General features: G+C 40.4%; 1 protein-coding gene across 2 annotated transcripts in view; it reads left to right on the plus strand.

The window, feature by feature from the left end:
• The first annotated feature begins 2,116 nt into the window (after positions 1 to 2,116).
• The window catches only part of LIN7A (lin-7 homolog A, crumbs cell polarity complex component), a 49,624-nt gene continuing 29,823 nt past the window's right edge, over positions 2,117 to 21,917 (plus strand). Inside the window, exon 1 of one of the 2 annotated variants that reach the window (XM_051795729.1) lies at positions 2,117 to 3,031. In XM_051795729.1, the coding sequence (XP_051651689.1) occupies positions 2,884 to 3,031 (148 nt within the window). In that variant the 5' untranslated portion in view covers positions 2,117 to 2,883. Of the gene's footprint in view, positions 3,032 to 3,467; positions 3,788 to 21,917 lie in introns of those variants that run through there. The other variant, XM_051795727.1, reaches the window with a different exon arrangement.

Genomic DNA, 21,917 nt, shown 5'->3' on the forward strand with positions numbered 1-21,917 from the left:
CTTGAGGGAAGCCAAAGGGTCATAAAAGTCATGAGAGCAATAGATCACATTCATTATCTCATCTAACCTCCTGAGTACCTCAGCCATTCTATTTTCTTCAGAAGTTAGAACAAAACAAGCCATTTAGAAAAACCTCTGATTTTTGTTAAGATTTCAAGCAACCGTGAGTAATTGGTCCCTATGTTATCCTCATTGCTAAAGTAGCACAGCTTACTCAAGGTTGCATTTGTTAAACTTCCAGTCATGGGATCACCTTATGTCACAAGACTACAAATTTAAAGACTATAAATCCCTCCACTATTATGCCTCTTCCTACACATAGTAATTAATTTCCTTCTTACCCTTTTCTTTGATTAACTTTGTCTGAGGTCCTTAAATCTCAAGTCAAAGCTGATTTTCTGTCTTGGAAGGCAAACATCAGATTTAGATACAGTATTCTGGCCAGTTGTTTTATGGATGCTAAGTACACAAGAAAGATCATTTCCCTGTATGTATTTGCCATTCCTCATTTACATATTTTAAGGACTGAATTAGCCCTTTTGGCAACAGCAAATCAAGAACTTACACTGAACCTGCTACAGAAGAACACTCCTCCTCAAAACAATCTCCAGTCCTGGAAGTAACTATTGCATTCCTCATCACTTACTTGCAGGAGCACTAAACCACAATATTTTTAAAAATCTAACAATTGAATCCAGCTATTTAGATAATTCTTACTAGTAATTTGGACAGTTTACTAGAGAACCATATAATAATTTAGGTTTAAAAGGACCTGAAAAATGTCCAGTATAATCTCTTGCTCAAAGCCAGGGTACTGTCACAGTAGGAACGCGTTGCCCAGGTCCTTTCTCAGCCAAGTTCATTTCACAGCCTCTCTAGAGGTCTTTTAACGTTTACCCACTTTCATGGTTATTTTTTTAATATATAATCTGTATTACCTAAAAGCATAGCCATGGAAGCCACATTTTAGGTGTTGGAACAAAATACTGAATTTTGTTTAAAAATTTAGCCAGAAAAAGTCTACAGGCACGTTACTAGCAATAGCCTTTCTCACTGGCACCTGACCACTGACTACTTGTCAGAGATATGTCAGTAAACCAGTTTATAATCCACGTAACAGATATAAAATCTGTTAATTCAGTCTAATTTCATTGGTTCAGTAAACAACATGTGATATTGAATTAAAAGCTCCAATACAGCCCAAGGAACCAACAAGAAGACTGAGAGTCAGACCAGTTGATTATGTCCAAAAAGATACACATTCTAAGAGAGAAGGCTGGCTGGCACTCATTCTTTTTGACTGCTAACTTTTGCTATTAGAGCCCACTGTTTCTCCTGGGAGTTGGCAAAGCAAGAGCTACTGCACAGCTCCCTGCCTCATTCCACCCCTTTCTCCAGTTGCCGAATTCAGCTGTACAACTTCTGCAATTTTTCCAGTTCAGCTGCTTAAAAGTATTCCTCAGCTGGGTCTTTAATGTTCTTGAGAATTAACTATGCAGCTATGCCGATTAGAAAATGCTTAATTTCAGCAAATGCTGCTTTTCATCTTCCTTGAGTGCAGCTAATACTTCCATTCAAGTCTCTCATCCAAGTGCCAATTAGTCCTTGTGACACACAAAATCTGACCAATGGTAGATAAAAAAGGATAAACCCAGACAAAGCTTACTGCTTTCCACAGGCACCCTGCTCAAGCCCAAACATTGATTTTTCTAAAGTTCTACTTTTTTAAAAAGTTTATTGGCGGAAAAGTTACTCTGAACAGTATTTTGCTTAAAAATGTCTGTTTGCAAGATGGCACTTTAATAAGGCAAGTCTGAGGGTTATGAATTTCTATACGGAAAGCTACTTGGTTGGCTAATTTACTTGGCATCTTGTTCTTAATATTATTTAAAGACACTTTTTTATCTGTAATAAAGTTTTTTCAAGTGTCATAACAGTTTCAGTGTTGTCGCATTAGGTTGCTATAGCTCCAAATGTGTATTTCTTCTCCGTTTGGGACTAAAATCCAATATATACTAACGTGACTACTTAAGAGGGGTTATCACATTTTATGTCAATCCAGTTTCTATGCAGGTATGTAAAATTTGCATAATAAAAATCCTTATTTTAATTTTGATTTCAAAAACTGTTTGTCAGGAACTGATTTCTCTCTGATATTTTAGTTAATTGAAATATTTTTTGCCAAGATAACTAAACAGGCTACTGTTTACTGTTATTAATTAGAGAAATTTGTGTTGAATTCAGTTTATCAGAAGAAATAGGTGGTTCATATTTACATATATATTTTAAATTTTTCTAATTTTAAAACAAACAAATGTATTTTTAATCTGCTCTGAAAACTTTTAATGGCAAATTTTCCACAGCTTCCCTAATTATCTACAGTAGCGCTTAAATACCCTCGCAGCTAAAGCTTTTATTGATGTGCAACCTTGAACTGCTGCACTTTAGTTCTCTGTGGTATGTCAAAACTCAATGGGGAACAATGCTACCTTTCCCTTTAGAGTGACACTCCACCCTATCCCAGTGCTCCTTAGGTAAACACAAGACCACAGGTGCTTCACAGGGCAATAGTTAAAGAGGACACCATTCTTCACTGAGTCATATATTTCTCTACACCACTGTCCACCACAGAGAAAGCAGCAGAAACTCAGTGGGATTCTGCCACAGTGCCAGCCTTTCTCGGATGGCAGCTGACCACCTTCCTTTCTCTTCACGTGGACAAGGGTAGACAACCAGAAAGCTGCCGGCAAACCTCGCAGAGCTCCAGTGTGAAATTCCACCTTTCGCGGATGGTCTTCTGCGGAGGTCTCCAGGCTCACACAAGCTACATTTACAAGAGGTGATGAGCCACCACGTGTCTGTGACCAACCTCGCGCTCTGCAAATGGGAGGACTCAGCCCCTGGCAGTGCAGAGTGCTGGGTGCGCTGGGTTTACTGAGGATGGCCGGCCGCACGCAGCACTTAAAAAGAGGTGATGGCCGGACTGGTGATGAGGCCGACGTCTTGATCCATCCAAAAGGGCCGCTACATGGTATGTCCCTTAATCCGAGGCCCTGCACAGCGCCAGCTACCGCCTCTCCCGGCTCCGCACGCGGATTTCCCTCGCCCGCAGTCAGCCCTCGGAGCAGGGCTTCACCCATGCACACGGCCCCCCGTGCCGCTGCCTGGAGCCCAGCCCTGGGACGGGCCTGCACGGGGCGGCGCGGCACAGACAACGTGGGCCGGCACAGCCCAGCACGGCACGTCCCGCCCCGCCGCCCCCGGCCCAGGCGAGGCCGGGCCGCCAGATCCGGCCCCCGCCGGTCCTCCCCGCCCTGCGGCGCTGCGGAGCTGCCGCCTCGCCCTTCTCTCTCCCTCCGCCGACTGCTGCGGCATCCCCGGGGCCGCGGCACCGGCGACGACCCGGCCCCGCGCACAGCCCGGGCCGCTGCGGTGCCCGGTCTCTGCCCCGAGGCGAGCGCGGCGAGGCGGGGGCCACCCGCAGGGCCTGGTCCCGGTGGTGCAGCGATGCCGGCAGCCCGCGCCGGGCCCCGCCGGGCCGCCCTGCGCCCGCAGCATCGCGGCGGCCCGTGTGCCATGAGCCGCCCTCCCCTGGGCACCTTCTCCGCCCCGCTCGCCTCCTCCTCCCACGGAGCCACCCTCCTCCTCCGCCCCCTCTCCCTGCCAGCCTCCTCCCCGCCCTTCCCCGCACTCCACGCCGGTGCCGGAGCCGCGCGTCACTCGGGCTCCAGCCCCGCCGCAGACATGGCGACACTGACAGCGGTCCAGCCGCTCACGCTGGACAGAGGTAAGCGCGGCTGCCGCCGCTCCCCGGCCGCCCCTGCCCGGGAGGCACCGCGGCACAGCGGCGGCTTTGCCCCCGCAGCCCCAGCGCGGCGGGCGCTGCGGCGGCAGCGCTCCGGCCCCGCGATGCCGGGGGTCGGCTGTGGCGGCGGGCAGCGGGGAGGCGCCTTCCCGCGGGGCTCAGGTGTGCGGCGGGAGAAGAGCTGGCACGGAGGCAATAAAACTTTGAGCGGGCAGAGACCGGGGTAGGGCTGGCATCCCGCCGCCGGCAGCGCGGCGGTGGCGCGGGACGCGGCCAGCGCTCCGGTCCGGAGACGCTCCTTGGTGCCGCTCTGCTGTCCCCGCCCTGCGGGGCTCCCCCGTCGGCGCCCCCGCCGTGGCTCGGCGCCCAGGGCCCCGCGTCGCCAGCCCTGCAGGTGGCTGGGCGGGGGATGCTCGGTGGTGGGGCAGCGCCGTTCGGCAGCGAGTCAGGAGCCCGAACCTCTCGACGGGAGCGTCGTTTGCCGGCAAAATGCGGCTTTTTGGGGGGCTTGCACGGGGGTGTAGGGTGTGCGAGGAAGAGATCGTGACTGCAAGTCCTCTGCTCGGCGACGGTAATGATGTTACCCTACAAAAGAGCGGCTCTGCGTATCTCCGTCGACAGTTACTCGGTCTGGGTAGAGAGCGCGGGGGGTGCTTGGATAGCCTTGAGCCCGTGTCAGTAACCTTATACAGGTAGCGTAAGAGGATGCTGAAATCTCGAAGTTATGTTACAATTCAACTTTTGCCTCCGGGCTGTAAAAATTGAACCTCTCCCCTGCAGTGGATTTGTCCCTGTAACAAGGCTTAGGAGAAACGTCATTAGGTTTCCGTGGGTTACAGAGAAGAGTAACTTACCATTCTGGTTTTTTTTGCTCCTACCGTTCCATTGAGTAGAGAGGTCCAACAGCTCCCAGTGCAGCATCCTGAATTGCAGCAGTATCCTTCCTCCTCACTTGCATCCAGAGGCTCCAAGAGGCACCCAGCCTCTAAAAATTTTGTACTCTCAAAAGCATAATTGAGGTCAGTGCCTTGGTGTTTTAAATGTTTGTGGGGGTTTTTTAGAGGACTAAGATGGGTTTTCAAAGTAAGAGAGATTTTTTTGCTGTAAATCCTGCACAAAAGAAACACAAACTCAGTTTCAAAATGATAAAGGAGAGGTAGGCACCTTTTCTAGAACCCAACTGAGAGCAAAACAGCCCACAAAGTACTCTAAATACAGTTTTCTGGGCTTGAATTCCAGCATTAGTAGAAAGGGGGAATCTGAAGTTATTTTTACTGAAATAGCAAAGTGCTAGCCTGCACTTTAAATTAAACTGCTCAGAAATCCACTGTGTAATCTACAGTTTCACCCTAATACTGTTTTCAGTAAGCAGGACAAATCTATTTTCTGGCAAAGGGTTGAACAGATGGCAATCCATTAGCAAACCTGGCTTTTCAAAGGAAATTATTGCTATTTCAGAATTATACACTCCTTTTTGTTACTAAACCTATGCTTTAAAAATTCCACAATACACAAAAATGCAAATTAGTCCAAATTTAAATATAAGCATCTGTTGTCTGTATCCAGGACATGCCTAACCATTTGGCAGGGATGTCAGCATTACAGTCTCCTTGGTTGTCAGCCAGGGCTGATATTAGTTTGAGTGAGATAAAACATCACAGAATGATAAGATGTGATGTGCAAAACGAAAATACAGGCAAGAGGAAGTAGATTTAAATACCGCACCTGGCTTGCAGAAGGCCCTTTTGTCAGAGGGATACACTTCATCACCTGTAACATGTTGCTGTTACATCAGCTGTAGAGGGTGGGCTGAAGCAACTCCAGAAGCAACTAGACCAAGCCCAGTGCTTCCAGATATTTCCACTGTAGTCTTTCTTTCACAGCCACGGGAGAAGGAAAGTTATAGATGGTGAGATTTTCCAGATTCCTGTTACTTTTGTTAAAGCAGACAAGCTATGTTTACCATCACTGTGCTTTGCACAGCTCTGCTGTAATCAAGGCACAGCCCTGAAAAGTCTTGTATGCTTGTATCTGTTTTGCCATGTCCCACGCAGAGCTCAGCATAGTAAGAAAATAAGAGAGTGTTTCAGGAGAGGTGGTGTTGTTAGCCTTGTGGTGCTGGGGGAATTGCTGCTTCATGTCTATCCAGGACACGTTGTGCATTCCTCCTTGTTAAGGGCCACAGAAACAGTAAAACTTCATAGGGATACATACATTAGAAATCTGAATTACCCTCTGACGTGGTCTCCTCCTGGACAAAACATATTCACTGTATTCTGCTACATAGATGGGAGCTTTCTTAAAGCCTGATGTAAATGGCATTCAAAACCTCTGATAAAATGAATTACCATTTAAAGGTGAAGGGCATGTTGTATATGAATGATTGAAAGCCAATTACATTCTGGAAGATTACTTCTGTCCAAAGCACAGGAATTAATTTCCTTAATTCCTATCATCATGTGCCTTTCTACCTGCACAAATGTGTGAAAGTTCCATTAGGGCTCTTTAATATGTAGAACAAGTTCACAAAATAATGGAAATTTTAATCACTTACAATTTAATCTCAAAGGCTTTTGCCTGATCTTTGTGTGGTGCTCTACTGGGAGGAGGGGAAGAAATCAGCAGCTGTTTCGGGCAGGAAACATCAAGCAGTGCAAGCTATGAGTGGTACCATTTAGGGAAGGGTGGCCCCAAGCATTGGGCAGCTTTGGGAGGGGAAAGTGCCCGCCTGCTGAGTACAGCAGCAAAATAAATCTTCCAAAAGCCAAATAAGTCTTCTCCATAAGAAAGTGCACCCTTCCTACCTTTATTGCAAATGTCTTGCATCCTGAATTGATACCACCCCATCAGTAATCTCCGGTGTTCATCGGAGCTAACTGGGGGAATATTTTTGGCCAATTCAACGCTTAAACCCTGAAGTTGTTGAGAGCTATATCTTATTCCAGGTTGAGACAGTTACATGTCTTTCATAAAATGATAAGTAAAAAAATGCAAAGTTGGGATTTTTTCTTTTTTTCTTTTTTTTTTTCATTTTATGTTCAGGGTTATGGATTTTTAAAAGATTCCCAGCTTAATTTACCTCCATTAACTCCAATACAAAAGAGAAATGTTTAGAAGCACCTATACAGTTGTTTTTGACTTCTTCCACAGGTATGTCTTTAGTAAGAATTTTGTTGACACTGTTTACAGACAGCCCTGGTTCAGTTAGTTGGCATTTTTCCAACACTAATTATTTATATTGGCATACTGGTCATCATATCTTGCTGCCTTTGCCTCTCTTCATAATGTCCTTTGTCTTCCACAGAGATGTGTCACCCTTCCCCATGACCGGCAGTTGCTGCCTTTACCTTTATTATCCAGGGTCCCAGGTCTCATTTGGATGCTGCCTTCTGTTGCCTTGCTCTTCTTAAAGCCCTGGTGCAGTTAACTCCATTGCTCTATGCGTTGCCTGTAATCTTCATCCATTTTCACTGTTCAGCAACCCAATTTCCTCCTCTAATCCTCTGTTCTGCTGCCCTGTGACAGTCGGCACCTCACCAGCTTGATGTTGTCTCAGATGCTGCATACGCATCCAGCGACAGTGTTCTGCTTTTCTCCAAGTGCAGTGTCATCTACCCCAGCCAGCTTACTCTCCTTATGGTTATCTGAGGACCTCCTGTGTATTCCTGTGTGCTGCAGGTACACGTTATAAGCAATGAGAAATTAAAGGAAGCTTGTGGGTAGGGTCACTTAAAGAGTGTGCTAGCACAGTCTAATGGAAGTATTGTCTACAAGTACCATTACACTCCCAGAAATAACATTAGGAGGCAATAGATTTCTGTGCTGCCCTTGGCATACACTTCAGGAGTGGTCATATGGAGGCCTGCAAATTGAAGGAGACATCTTTCTAGCTATGCACTGTAGATTTTCCTATCTGAACTTCTTTATTTGGTCAAACGTCTGGCAAATTTTTCATAAAACGTATTTTACTTCGAATTTTACTCGTGTTCTTCCTTTCAAGATGAAAATCTGCTTTGAAAGAAAACTGACCATGTATTTTCTCAGATTGCTGCAAAACTTCAGTCCCAGTTCCTCTGCATAGGATCATGAAAGTGGCAGCTTTAAAAGGGCACTTTTCAAAAGTCGTTCTTGTTTTTGAAGATATACAATTAGCCTGTGCAAAGACCATCTCGTGATTAAGAACAAGGGAATATCTTTTCATATGAAGCAGGACTTTCAACTGCCTTTTGTTAGTAATCCATGTCTTACTATGTTTTTCCCTATATAGGTACTATTCATGTCACTGATGGTTTCACTTCTTCATTTGACTGAGGATGAAAGAAGAAACTTGAATAGACTGAATATACAGTGCTGATATTTTAATCCCTGTGAAGTTTCATAACAAGGTCATATCTACTGGCTATTGACAACCAAATTTCTCTTGCTTTCAAATACATTCTTGGAAACTGGAAAGACTTCTTGCTGTTTGGCTGTAATGCGTAACTGAGTTCTGTTGGTTTTTATGAATTCAAGCAAATATTTTTCTAGTGGAGTGAGTGTTCCAAAACTTCCTGAAAATACTATATAAAGCACTGTGTTCAGTGACAATAAATAAGAGTATGAATGGACTTGGAATTGCCATCAGCTTTTAGAGATATTAGACAGACTCCATCAGATGTGGTATCAGATGGTGCCTGAGCAGTAATATACATAGGTACTTGCTAGAGTATTCCTCCTTCCTTCCTCCTCCTCTCTTCTTGTCATTTTTCTTTTGACTACATAAATAGGGATTTTTTTTCCCCATCTGTGCCTATATATATGTACACAACAAAAATTGTATCGAACATAAGTTGCAGTAGACTGTGCATCCATTATTGTAAAGTGTACTGTCTTGGAAAAAAACCCCAACATATTCATCAAGAAGAGAAAATCAGATTCATAAAGTGTGAAATACAGACCTTGACGGGGGAGCAGATCTCTGTCACCCAGGGTGAAGCCCTGTGGAGCAGTGCTAAGTGATGTGCTGCTCCCTGCCTGGCTGCCTGTCTGTCATGGGGATGTCTTCTCTTGCTCTTCAGCTAAAATTGAAAAATACTTCTGCAAGTGCCGCACACTTTAAGTCTAACGTATCTCCACTTCATATGCCAACTGAGGATGTATAAATAACCAAATTAATTCTTCCAAGTAAAAGAAAGAAAAAGGACTGTTGTTTGTAGGGACAGGACGAAAGTGACAATTCTAGTCACAGACTGAAATGCTTGGGTTTTTTACATCAGTGTATCAACATTTATTTGATTTTTAAATGCATTTTTATTAAAGGATGGAATAAGTTAAGCAGATGGAGAGAGTGGTTTCTGGGTGATGACTGGGACACTTTATGAAGGTCTGTGTGTTTGAAGTTTTGGTTAGTTAAATGTAGTTCAGCTGTGCCACCTGGAACTCTGGAGCTGGAGTAGGAGCAAGTACCTGTCTACGTGTCATCTCTGATGTTCATGAGTGGAGTAAAAATACACAGTTTTAAAAGCTAAATGCACATGTCCAGCTTAAATGTCTCTGGCAGTACGGTCCTCACTTGAAGAGGTGCTGGGGTACATGGCAGCATGGGAGCTCTGTGCCAGGTGAGATGTGCCTGAGGCGGCTGGGCACCCACAGGAGCACATCCCTTTGGTTGGGCTCCCCCTTATAGGTAGGGCCCTGTCTTTCAGCCCAGAGTGATGCCCAGTGACAATGAGATTGAGAGAGACCTGCACCTGTATGCAGACACACGGAAGCATCTTTTACAAAACACATGGCAACTTTTAACATTGTCACCTTTGTGGAGTGTCAAGGGGGAATACCTTAAATTTCCAGTCAACTTTCCCTCAGAAACGTGTAACTGATAAGAAGACAGAATTGGAGAAACAGGATGTGTGGTCAGGACAGGTTTGTGAGACACCTTTGAAAGAGTAACGAGGCTTGTGGCCAACCGATGGCTATGCAGGGACCTTGAGTTTGTCCTGCTCTGTCAGGATAAAAATGTTCTTTAGACATGATAGCAGCGAATTAATCATTTTAATCTATCTGAATTTATCCTGCATAGAGCAAAATGGTAAGCTGAACTTGCCTGTCTGTGTCCTGCTTCTGACACCTCTAAGGGAACCTGCTCCTGCAGCTGAGTGAAGGGGATAGAGGCTATGACAGGCCCCTGCACAGGTGCAGGATTCACCATTTGCATCAAGTTGGTGATTAGAAAGCACAAGGGATCGTATTTTTGTATATTGTAAATGTATATTCTCTATTTGCATATAATATTGAAAAAGAAGAATTTGTTTTCTAAATAACATCCCTGTACTAGATCCTACAAACTTTAGTTTCACACTGATGTCTGAGAGACATTTGTGTAACTATAGAAAAAAAAATTCGTCTCTAGATGTAACTGTAAATAAACAATTTTCTTAATTCTGTCCTATTGCTTGGTTTGGACTTCTCTGATGTTACTAGAAAGAAAGCTTTTTAAAAGCTGTGACAAGCTAAGTCATCAGCTTTATGCAGAGGATAATTTCACTGTTTCAGGACACGTATGTGCCCGTCTCTCCTTAACATAGATGACCCTCATGCAAGCGCAAAAAATATAAGTACGAGTTTTTGTCTGACTCGTGTTATTAAATACAAAATACTGTTCCTGTAGGTAGTGCAATAGAATTCGACATATGAATTAGGTAGAACTATCAATTTCAATTGCTCATTAGAAGCACAAATAATGAGAAGTTAAGGATTTAAGGGAAATCAAGTTAAGGCAGATGGTGTTTTGAGAAGCATATAACTGTAAATTTGTGAGTCTGCCTTCTATCACATGCAGTTAATTTGTTTCACATGATGCATTTTTGCAAAAGTACTATTTACTAATGTGCTATGAACTGTACATATATGTATAAATCCAGGCGTTTTCAAAGCTAATCTTATTTTGAGATATTTGCTGGAGAGCCAGCCTCTGAATGAGAAACATTCAATTATTAATTCTCTATTCAGATGAGAAAATTTGATTAATAAATACACATTTACATATAATAACGTTTTCCTAAGCGTATAAAGCACAAGGTTGGGTCTTAGATATGTTAAATACAGAGGGAGATGTATGTACATATTTGAGAACTTGTATTACCAGGGTCCAAAACAGAGAGGTTAAATAAATGTCAGATTTCTCAAATGCAACTCAGCCAAGCTGCCGGGAAATGCACACAGCTTCTCATAATATGTTGTTACCCTACTGCTACTTTACTAATAATTGTAAGAAAAAAAGAGATGAAAAAATCTTAATCGGAGATTAAAGAGATTGAAGAGATGGGAAAATGATTCTTTACTGTTTAAAAGATGGAACAGTGAAGTATCCATGAATACATAGAGCATCAAAGCATTGATTTTGTTTCTTTACAAACAAGGATAATTGTATAAGGAAGAGCATTGCCAAAGAGGCTCTTAATTTATTTCTCCTGAACAGCAGTTGTATTTTTACTAGTTCTTTTCAATAAAAGCCCATGTTTAATCACTAATCCTTTACACCCTCTTTAATTTTCTATTTCAGACGTGTTTTCTGAAAAAAGTAAATCTCCTGGACCTTAAGGTATCAATTCCCCTACAATCAGTTAAGCATTGGGGAAGAATGTACTTGAAACAGATTAGGTGGATAATTATGGCCATCAGCAGCAGTCTAAGCCCTCAGAAATTTATATATCATCATCTCCACTTTTCAATAGATTTGGCAGCAGTGTTTTTGTGAATCAGTACTTACTGAATCAACACAGGAGCAAAAGAATAATATAGCTGTTCTTTGTTATACAGAGACAGGCCAGAGAAACTTGAAGAGGGCATGATGGCTTTAAAATCTATGAAGCAGCCTTTGGAAAAAGGGGTAGTTGTACGTCTGAACCCCTCTGTAGCCTAATAGTCTTGTAACCTGACAGTGATAGCTATAAGTCACTACTAATTTATACAGTACCTTTTGCATCCTAATGGTACAACCATGTCAAAGTTGTCAAAACCACTCATATCTTAGGTAGACACCTTGAAAAATCAAGCTGCAACCTGAGAAGAGTTCCAATACTGCTGTTCCAATTCTCGGGATCATTCAACATGTAGGACACCAAGCAACAGAACTGCAAAGGTGACAGTGAGCTCTCTGTTTCTCACAGGGGTTTTCTGTTTCAAGGTTTTGTTCATAACTTGCTGCAGCAATTCAATAGTCACAGTTTTCTTCAAAGATCATACTTGTTTCAAATTTGAAAGCTAACAGTGGTCAGTTGTTGAAATCTGCCAACAGTGTGTCTGTGCTGCCTTGTTTTGTGGGCATTTATTAACAAAGGATTTTATTTATATTGCTTTCTTCTAGTTGTTGTAGCTTTTCAGCTACACACTTCCAAAGAACAAGTTTTTTTCCTTTCCTGAGAAATGACTAGTATGTAGCCAGGTACCAGAGGGATTCAGTCTGCAAAAAGCAATATCCTTAAATCCACTAAAATTTAAGAGAGAATATTAAGTCTCTTCTCATTACCTGAACCTACAGATAAAGTGTTTGCTATGTGTACATAATGACTATGTTGCATCCATTGTTTTGCACAAATGACATCTTTTCACTGTTGTCTCATCAGACTCTCAAGCCAGCTAGAAAAACAGAAGATAAAATTGTGATCCGAGACTTCAAGTGACAGTTTATATTGTCACTATGTACGCTTGCCGGTTGCCCACGGCCATCTTTCTCATCTTTCTGGTAATAACATAAAAAGATTTAAGACTAAGATTAGCTGGAGAGATAATAACTGAGGGGAGGCAGCAGGAGAGTCTAGTAATGACATGCAAACAGAGAAAAAAGTGAGAGTTACTGCTTTGGCTTGAACATAGTGCCTGTTGTGAAGGAGAATTAGCATCCCTAAGTTAACCCTACCTCCTTTTGCGAGACACCTGTTGGGGCCTTTTTTCCCCCTCTTCCTGTCTTCTTACCTGCCAACAAAACTATCTGTGATGCAGAATAAAAACACACGCTGGAAGTAGCAGCGTGAAAAGGCATGAGGTTGCCCATATGGCAAATAGTTTTGTTTTGTGATGCTTACAGAGGGTGTATAAATACTTGCTTTTGCTTAGGCAAGGGAGCAAGAGAATGGATTTTAGCTAAGAGAAAAGCATATTGTTTTTTATTCTGTTTTTCTTTGTTCAGGCAACGTTATTACTGGTAATTATTTCTGTTTTCTGCCTCTAGCTTAGTCAAATTTTCAATTCCTTCACTGATTTTGATTTTTTTCTCTATATACTTGTGGTTTAAAACACCAAAGTAAGTATTCTGTCTAAGTAGAGTCTTTGGGTTATATTAGTATATCAGCCCTTTCTTTTTCTTTTAATCTGGGATCAGAACCTCTAAAGTATTTACATTTCCAGTTCCAGCCAAGTGTCCAAAGTGCTTTTGTCTAGTGTTTAAAGGAGCTTCACTCCAGCATGGTGAACGGTGTCAGCTGAGGAAGCCAGGTGTTTTCATCATACTGACTTTCTCAGGGAATTATAGCTTTGCTTCAAAGGATTTTCTTCTTGTTATTTCATAGTTTTAAGAAGTCAGACAGAACACTGTTTTACATGTCCTGTGTAGGCAGATAACTGCTTTAAACACATGCAATCTCTCCTTTTTAAAAAAATGCTTTCGGAAAGACTGAGAATTTAAATAACACAAAGTCTGAAACTACAAAATACCCTACTTCCTTCAGGAAGCAAGGGTTAATTAATATATACTTATATATTCCTTATATAAATAATACTTATTTGAACACAAAATAAACTTTAAAAAACCTGTGGTCTTTTGGTAACATATTTGTAGCCACATGTACCTAAGCAAAAAGAAAGGATCAAAATCATGTCTCATCTGTTCTATTCAGCGGTGAATAACTAACTATAAATCCTAGTTATGATCACAAAGAGCAGATGTGATTAAGCAATATAAAGTCAAAACTACACAGAAAGGAAAGGAAAAAAAAAAGGAATTTTACCTTCCCTTCCCTTTTCTCTAGAGGTAATTCAGGTGAAAAATCTTGACATTCTGTTTTAAGTACTGTGTGAGAAAATACCATAGTTTTCAATGCTCTTCTATATCCATTTTCAGCTTTATGTTTTGATCTTTTCACTTTAAGGATCATTTCATATCTTGTTTTCACACTGATGCTATGTTCAATGCCTTCTATACAAAGCAGTGTGTACTGTCAAATGTAAAGGGCTGGTGTAGCTGTAGTTTCATCTTTCTCACAGATGGCAAAATCTTCTAGTAAAAATTTCAAACTCATATTTATGCACCTTCTCATCCTGATTGCTTTAGAGATTGCAATGAAACTAATAATTTGGAAGAACAAAAATCATACCAGTGTTTAAAAATTATTAGGTTTTAAGGTTAATTTTAAATGTTTATCTTTGAAAATTCTAATTGCATTATTGCTCTTCAATAATGGCTTGAATTAATCCAGTGAAATTCATCTTATTGAATCAATCCTAAATTACCCATTAATTCAGTCTTTACTGTTTTGTGATTTGTTGTTATTTCTCTAAAAATCAGCACTGAAAATATGTCAGTACCAAACCACTTTCTCTAAGTATCTGTGGAACTCGTAATAGTTTTAGGTACTCTGTAGATCAATCTCACACATGCACAAACAAACAAAATCTGAAATTGCTGACAAAGACGTTCTTTTGATTTACATCAGTCATATGAAGGCTCAAGGAAAAAACTGGACTAGCTTTATCTGTGTACAGTAATGAATATGCTAAGAAAATTGACCCAAGTAAAGCAAATATAGTTCTCCCAGCTGGCCTTCATGGTAGGTTGAGGCTATGGTAATCCCTAGCTGAGGGTAAGAACAGAAATCACTTGTTAAAACTTAGTAGGGTAAGAAGGGGGTTGAGATTGTAGACATTGTGAGGTTCAGAGAACACAGGAGCATATTTTTTCATTTAAGGGAACCTTTTGAATGTTGAATGAGCTAAGCAGAGTATTCGGGAGCAGTATGCCTGAAATGTCAGTATTTCAGTGTTTGAAGAGAGCACTGAGGAGTGTTGGTGGTGTTGAGGATGCTGAGTGGAGGGGTCTCAACACAGTTTGCTGTCTATATTTGGATCACAGGTAGCACTACTTTCTCTGCAAATAAACTGTGTCCTTTCTATAAGTTATTTTGCAAAATGTCTCAGACCATTGCTATCATGTTCAGGTGTGGCTGCCAAAGCTGCTGGGAAGACTCATGGTATATAACACTGCCTTGGGGTGTGCAGCAGTTGGATCATAGGCTCTGTGCCTGAGAAATGGAGTGAAGCAGAGAACTTGAACCCCTGTGATGTGCTTGAGAAGCTAGAGCCAAACAGAATCTAAGTGCGGCTCAAACATATCGAAACGTAGACCAAAACGAGGTCTGATGAGTAGCCAAAGCAAATGAGCCTGTCCCAGGCATTGGGGAATGTATGCAGAAACCCATGGGGATATGCCGTTAATGGCATTTAGGGCAGTCATCTCACATCAGGCAAAATGAGAGAGACAGACATACACTCAGTTATCTCTCATGATTTCTTGATTTTTCTCATACATCAAGAAGAAAAAGAAATCCATAAAATCATTAGTTAAGGCATTTTAAAAAGCTTTAACTTAAAAGTGCATTGACCTCCCTTGTAATGACACTGTTCTTGTCAAATGTAACTCTTCTGAGGTATGACGTCTCCTGGACCACACGGAGATGAATTTGCATGACTCATTCACAGTATATCTGGACAGTAAGAGTGGGCTTCATCATACTGTAGATGTCTGATATGTAGGATGCAGTCATTTACATCTGAGGTAATTATCTAGTCTCCCTTTATGGTCAACAAAGGGACCAGACGCTCCCAGAGTATGATTCATTTCATCTAAAATAGGTCAGATGAATCAAAGCCTCAAAGTGTCTGTTTTTCCGTGTTAACTGTAACAGCAGTGTAGGGTGAGTTGCTAAGCTGTTGATGTCTGCATCAGAAGTGTGGCAGCTTGAAACCCTCACCACAAGATAAATCATGAGAGTTCTGTATGGTTGTTCTTTGTTATACTTGTTTGTGTATTCGTTGTAATGTTTAACCACAGGAGTGTAAAGTGACAGTGCATTAAATCTGTAAATGCTACCCATATCAACTAAACTAGAGTATGAAAGCAGTGGTAGTATTATTCTTGCTATAAATAATTTGAATAGACCTCACAGATGCATACTATAAAGTGTTGAATAACATTGCTGTTTTTTAACAGCTTGGCTCCTTGCTCCCTCCACATCAAGTGTGATTTACCATGGTGAAGCACACCTTTATGCTTACTGATTAGCATGAAATTTTGGGCAAGATAATTATATCAATTTAAATGGGAAAAAAGGCTGCTCTTTCCTTCAACGTTTCTGAACTCTTCAGATTAGATTAAATAAATATATTCAATTAATGGAAGGGCTTCTGAATTTTGAGAGAACACTGTGCTGATAGTAAGGAACCAAAGAGATGAATGGAAGCATATTGGACTATCTGGTATTTGATACCAGAGTAAGACTTGCCATGTTGTACAAAGCAGTGGCTGACAGCAGAGCTCTAGTAATACAGAGCATTTTCCAGAGATATACACTGAAATATTTCCGAAGCTGGTGCTTTAACCGTAAAGCCATATAAATAGTTTGATACAATGTAGTAGGGCTGCTGACTATGAATTATGAATTAACTTTTGGTTAAGAATTTTGGTTTCTGAACCATTGATTACCTGCTGTCATTTGATAATGTTTGGAGACGATTGCTAAATACAATAAAGCATCCTGTGTAGGCTTGGAGAATTATGATAAAAAGTTGACAAAATAACATTAAGAATTCTGGATTGTATTCTCATGAGTTTAAAGGAATAACTAAACCTCAATGCAAGTATTGGAGGAATGAAAAACTACTGACAATTATAAGGACCTGTTATGTCATACAGATTCTTCACCTTCAAGAAGAACTAAAGGTCTTCAAGCACAACGGAACGGAGCTTGAAAACTTCCAGGGTTATTATTCGGTAATGCCATGGTGCCATGGTGAAGCTAGCGAATATTTTAGAGACCTACTGAGTGTCCTTACTGTCAATCTGTAGTGATGTTTTACTCTTTGAGGTATCAAAGGATGGTGTTTATGCATTACATTTACTTTTCTTAGTAACTAGCATAGTAATGCAGTGAAAGTCTCCAGAATTAACAGGAATGAGGCATAGAAAGACCCTCAGAAGATGAGAAACCTCTTCTCTATCTTGATAGTAAACAAGTGGTCACTGTATTTTGGTTTTGGGAACAACCCAACAACTTAATTCTAGAGTACTTACCAGAGTAAAGAAACACTGTGTTTCTGAGTGATTACTATTTGAACCCAAACTGATATTGCATGGCTTTGTAGCTTACTATTTAACTATCTAATAGTCTCTTAAGTCAGAGGATAATATATTTGTTTTAAGGACTGCAGACCAATTCACTCATAGACTAGCACAAGAAGGGAAGGTTAGACACTTACCTTGGTATACACAGAATAGTTTTCACATTTTGCAGTATAAATCATGCATGTGCATTCTTTTTCAAGAGTCACTCTGGTATTAAATGGGACACATTTAGCATGCTAAAATCATTTGCTACATTTTTCCTAATAGCTCTCAACCTGACTAAACTGAAACAAGCATAAACCCTGCACAAAATCTACCAGAGTGAAACCACAGGCTAAACAATTTTCAGAGAATGCTGGAGGCTGGTCTAGGCAATTTTAATGGTAATACGAAAGAGCACCAAGTTCAGACCAGCCTAGATTCGTTCTGTGGATTCATAATTTGCTGTCGAGTTGTAAAAGCTGTATTGGGAAAAGCATTTGCTTTTTAAAACGTCTAGCAGATAAAACATCAGTCTGCAGTGTTCGTTGCTAGCTGTTTGAACAAGAGCCAGCAAGTGAAAACAATATGTAACAGAACAAAGTGATAACTAAGCCAGTTGACCTTTTTTTTTTTTTAAACTACCTTGTGGTATATATCTATGTATACATGATGTATACAGTATTCCACTTGTACTGCAGTATGTTATCTTGCTACTTGAATGTCCTAGTGATTCTTCTCAGGGTTTGTATAGTAATCTTCTGCTTGTGTCCTGCTAGCAGTGCAAATGAAGCATCATTCAAGTGAAAATACAGAAAAAACACTTGAAATGAAGATTTTTTAATGAGAGTCATGCTTTTCTTCTCATGAGTGCACTTGATAAAATATGTTCCACCTACCCGCAGCCTCCTACCTTCTCTGTGTTCCACTGATAACATGACCCACCACACTGAAACAGTATTATTTCCTGAAAGGCTGTAGGCAAGCATGATGATGAGAAGAAAAAAGAGAAACGAATGTTAAACAGAATGAGAGAGAGAAGAATTGTGCATATCTATGAGGAAATCAGAAAAAAGGAGATAATTAAAAAAGGTGGAGTGCGAGTTGGCTATGATAAGGGGGGAAATACGTGCATATTCCTTTTAAAAAGTATGCATCATAGAATACAGAGGAACAGTTCTACCCACATCATCAGTCAATTCCTATCAATTTGTGGGATATGAATGGGGGAAATGAAGATAAATTTCAATGACATTAGCGCGAGTTTCATTTTAGTATAATGGCTCATATTTTAGAAAATGTTTGAGAGTAGGCAAAACAATCGTTTTCAAAAGTTGAGTTAAATATCTTTGCTTAAGGAAAGGACAAAAGAAAAACACAGAAATAAAAAGCAAGGTATTTCCTTTGTGTAGCACTTAACTAATTTTAACATAATTCCAGGGACTTTTTTAACATATATCTATATAAATACACACACACTCTTCTCAGCAATTTGCCCTTTCCACAAGTATGTAAGAAAATGGTATCTAAGCAAAAATCCTTGGTGATAACACTGACAAGCAAAGCTAGTTAGATTTATAATCAGAGGACGATTTGAGACAGGAAAATTATCCTAACAGTATATATCAAACATATGACAATTCTAGTTGACTTCAACAGGGGTGGATTCCCTGCTATGTGCTTGGAAATAATGTAACTTGGAAGTCTTCCTCATTGCCAGTCATATCACTTCTTTGAGCAAACAGTCTAGTTTTAGCTGGAGCTCAACATGAGAGAACCATCGGCAAAAAGCCTATGCATCACTTAAGTTCTTGTGCACTGATAAATTTCACTTTTTAACCTGTCCAAAAGCAATTGTTCATTCAAGTCTCCCCTTCAAAGTTATTAATGGAAGGAAATACAGCCTATTTCATGAGGTCCTATTTTATACACTCATGTTAATACATTTTTAGTCTGCTCAAAGTCTTCTGTTTTATGCCAACTGTTGTATTTTGTTTATGACAGAGTATCAGCTGATAACAAACATCTTTGGCCCTAACACACGCTTCATTTTCTTTCTGTAATTTATATATTATTCTACAATATCTCTACTGTGAGCAATATCCCACAGGCCAAACTGAGCAAGGTATGGGCCTAATGGTGATAAGAGAAAGAAGACTGTTTATTGTAAACAGATAGGTGAATAAAAAACAGGGTGTTGGGCATCAGCATTCATGTATTTTAGCATGGTGGATGAATTTATAAGTGTGAAATCAGAGTGCTCTTGGGATATTCTGCTTTTTTTTTACCTCCAGTCACTTCTTAGTCAGAAAGTTAAGTAATCTAGTGTTGGCTAATGACAACTTAGTGCCCAGTTTTGCCTATGAGACTACATACTAAGCACCCATGCCAGACTTTTCAACCGGAATATGAATTTATCATTTGTATTGTAATACTCATCACTTTAGAAGTGATTAATTATCATCTAGAGTCTGGCCCACATCCTAGGGAAATACTTAGACCTGTAGTTAACTGTTATAGATTGATAAATGAACATAAAGCTTTTTATGTTTCAGTCTAATCAGTACAAATTTTTCATTGAATACAGTTTAGTTCAGGACCATAGCAAATTTGGGGTGATTCACAGAATTTTCAGGTGTGGTGATGAAACTTAAAAAAACCTGCAAAATAGCAACCAATTGGACATCTCTGGTACTATCTTTGACAAGTATAGCTGGTGAGAGGCAAAGACAGTTCAAAATTTACCTGAACTAGCACTGGATAAGACCCCAGATTTGTCACCCCAGACCCCAGATTTATCATCATGTATCACATAAATTGTGGAGACCTTATCTGATCTATTATGGTGGGATGTTGAAGCTCTTTCAGAATAAATCATCCAATTGCTTTGTGCTGTCTGACATACCAGTTTGCACCAACTGGTACTAATAACTGGGGAGTGTGAGTTTAGTATTTAACTAAATGAAAGTTTTGTGTGGCAGATACAGACTTTAAAAGAAAAATTCCAAGGCAAATGATTCAATAGCTTTGTTAAAAAATCCCTTAACCTTATTATTACTGAGAACATAAAAAATCATGTTAGGTTTTCATACCAGGTTTCCAACTTAAACAATTCTGTGATTCTATGATATTTCATTTAATGTTTTACCATTCTTTTTCAATCCACTGAGATGGTTCTTGCTGAAAAGTGTACTTACCTCTTCTTTAATCTTAAAACCATCCTCTTTGATGTGTTATGTCCCATCAGTCATATTCTTCTCTCTAGAATCTAATTTTTTTCTTGATTTCCATGGCCTTATTATTTTCTAGATCTCCTTTTAGCTTTCTCATCATGACTTCAGTAAGTGCTTTAGAGGGGTTGTTGTTGATATACCTGTGATCTAGTAACATGGACTGGATGCCCAATAGCAGTTAAAGCACTGCTTAGAGCAAAAGCTCAGATGCAATCTTTTAACACAAGATTAGGGTTAGTTTCATCTGAAAGTTCATGAACTCCAAGACTGCTCTGCATGCAAAGTACAGCCAGGTAAGTGGAAACATCCTCCTGAAAGAAACAGTGTACTTTCTGCCATGCTTCCTCTTATGCTTTGAACTGCATTTGGCAAATGCCTCTAAAAAAGCTTGAGAATTATTTGGGTGTTAATCTACTAAGGCAGAATTGACTATGCTGACTAGTTGCCTACCTCTTTTAATTAAATTGTAAATCTTTTAAGATGTCATCTTCTGTTTTCCTAACACCAATGCAGCTGGATAATAATTATTTTCTTCTAAGTGAAAATATGGAATTATGATTTAATTCCTATTGCAGCTCATCTACTGTCATGTCTTTTCTGTTTTCAGAAAACTTCTCATGTCTTTGTTGTATCAGACATCTGGTCAGTATAGCCCAGCTACAAGCCAAGGATTGTAAGAACTGTTTCAATTAGCATAATCTCCCAGTCACAAACAGTATAATCTTTTTCATCAGAAAGGAGAATTATGTAAGGTTGCTTCTAGACATTGTAGTAATTCTGGAGTTGTGGGGGGAAATATTTCTTTTTTCTTTTTTTTGCACTTCAAGCACAGAATTAAAATGCTTCAAATACTGTTTTATCATTTAGTACTGTACATTCATTTCATCACTGGAACACAAACCTGTATTTAGTAGAGTGGTGAAACAGGCCAGTAGTGGCTTTGATTGCTATGCAAAAGACACTATAAGATTTGAGAATGACCACACAGTCAAGATAACAGCATTGTCAGGTTCAACTATATTAGCAAACTTAGAGGAAAAGCTGCAAGGCAGCATTAGATGACAGAGGAGGAAAAATCCCTCTATTTAAGTTCTTGTCATCCTGAAGGCTGACCAGAATGTTGTGCTCAGTTCACTCCTATGTGTAAGTCAGTGTGTCCCTCACTTGACTAGGCTAGCCTCCATGACTCCAGCCACTATTGCTTGTGCTCCTGTGTCCTCAGCCATAAAGGATTGTGGGGCGTCTCATGAGTTGGGTTGATTCTTTTTAAAGGTGTTTTAGTAATAGCTATGTAAATTAGGAACTGGTGTTAAAGAGAAAAAATATGAGTGAGGGTATGGGCACTGTTCAACTGGATCAGATTCCTGCTAACCACTCAGTAGGGCTACTCACTTAAGCCCTCTGGACTTCTCTTCAGAAACACTTAGATCTTTCCCTTGACAATACACAGGTACTTAAGGAGAATTCAGGCCACCAAAAATACTATTCCATGTATTTCTATGGGTCATATAGGTTTTGTGTGGTAGGT

The sequence above is a fragment of the Manacus candei genome, unplaced genomic scaffold, assembly GCF_025592945.1.
Source record: "Manacus candei isolate 608988 ecotype Guabito, Panama unplaced genomic scaffold, ASM2559294v1 h1tg000043l, whole genome shotgun sequence".
NCBI classification, from domain to species: domain Eukaryota; kingdom Metazoa; phylum Chordata; class Aves; order Passeriformes; family Pipridae; genus Manacus; species Manacus candei.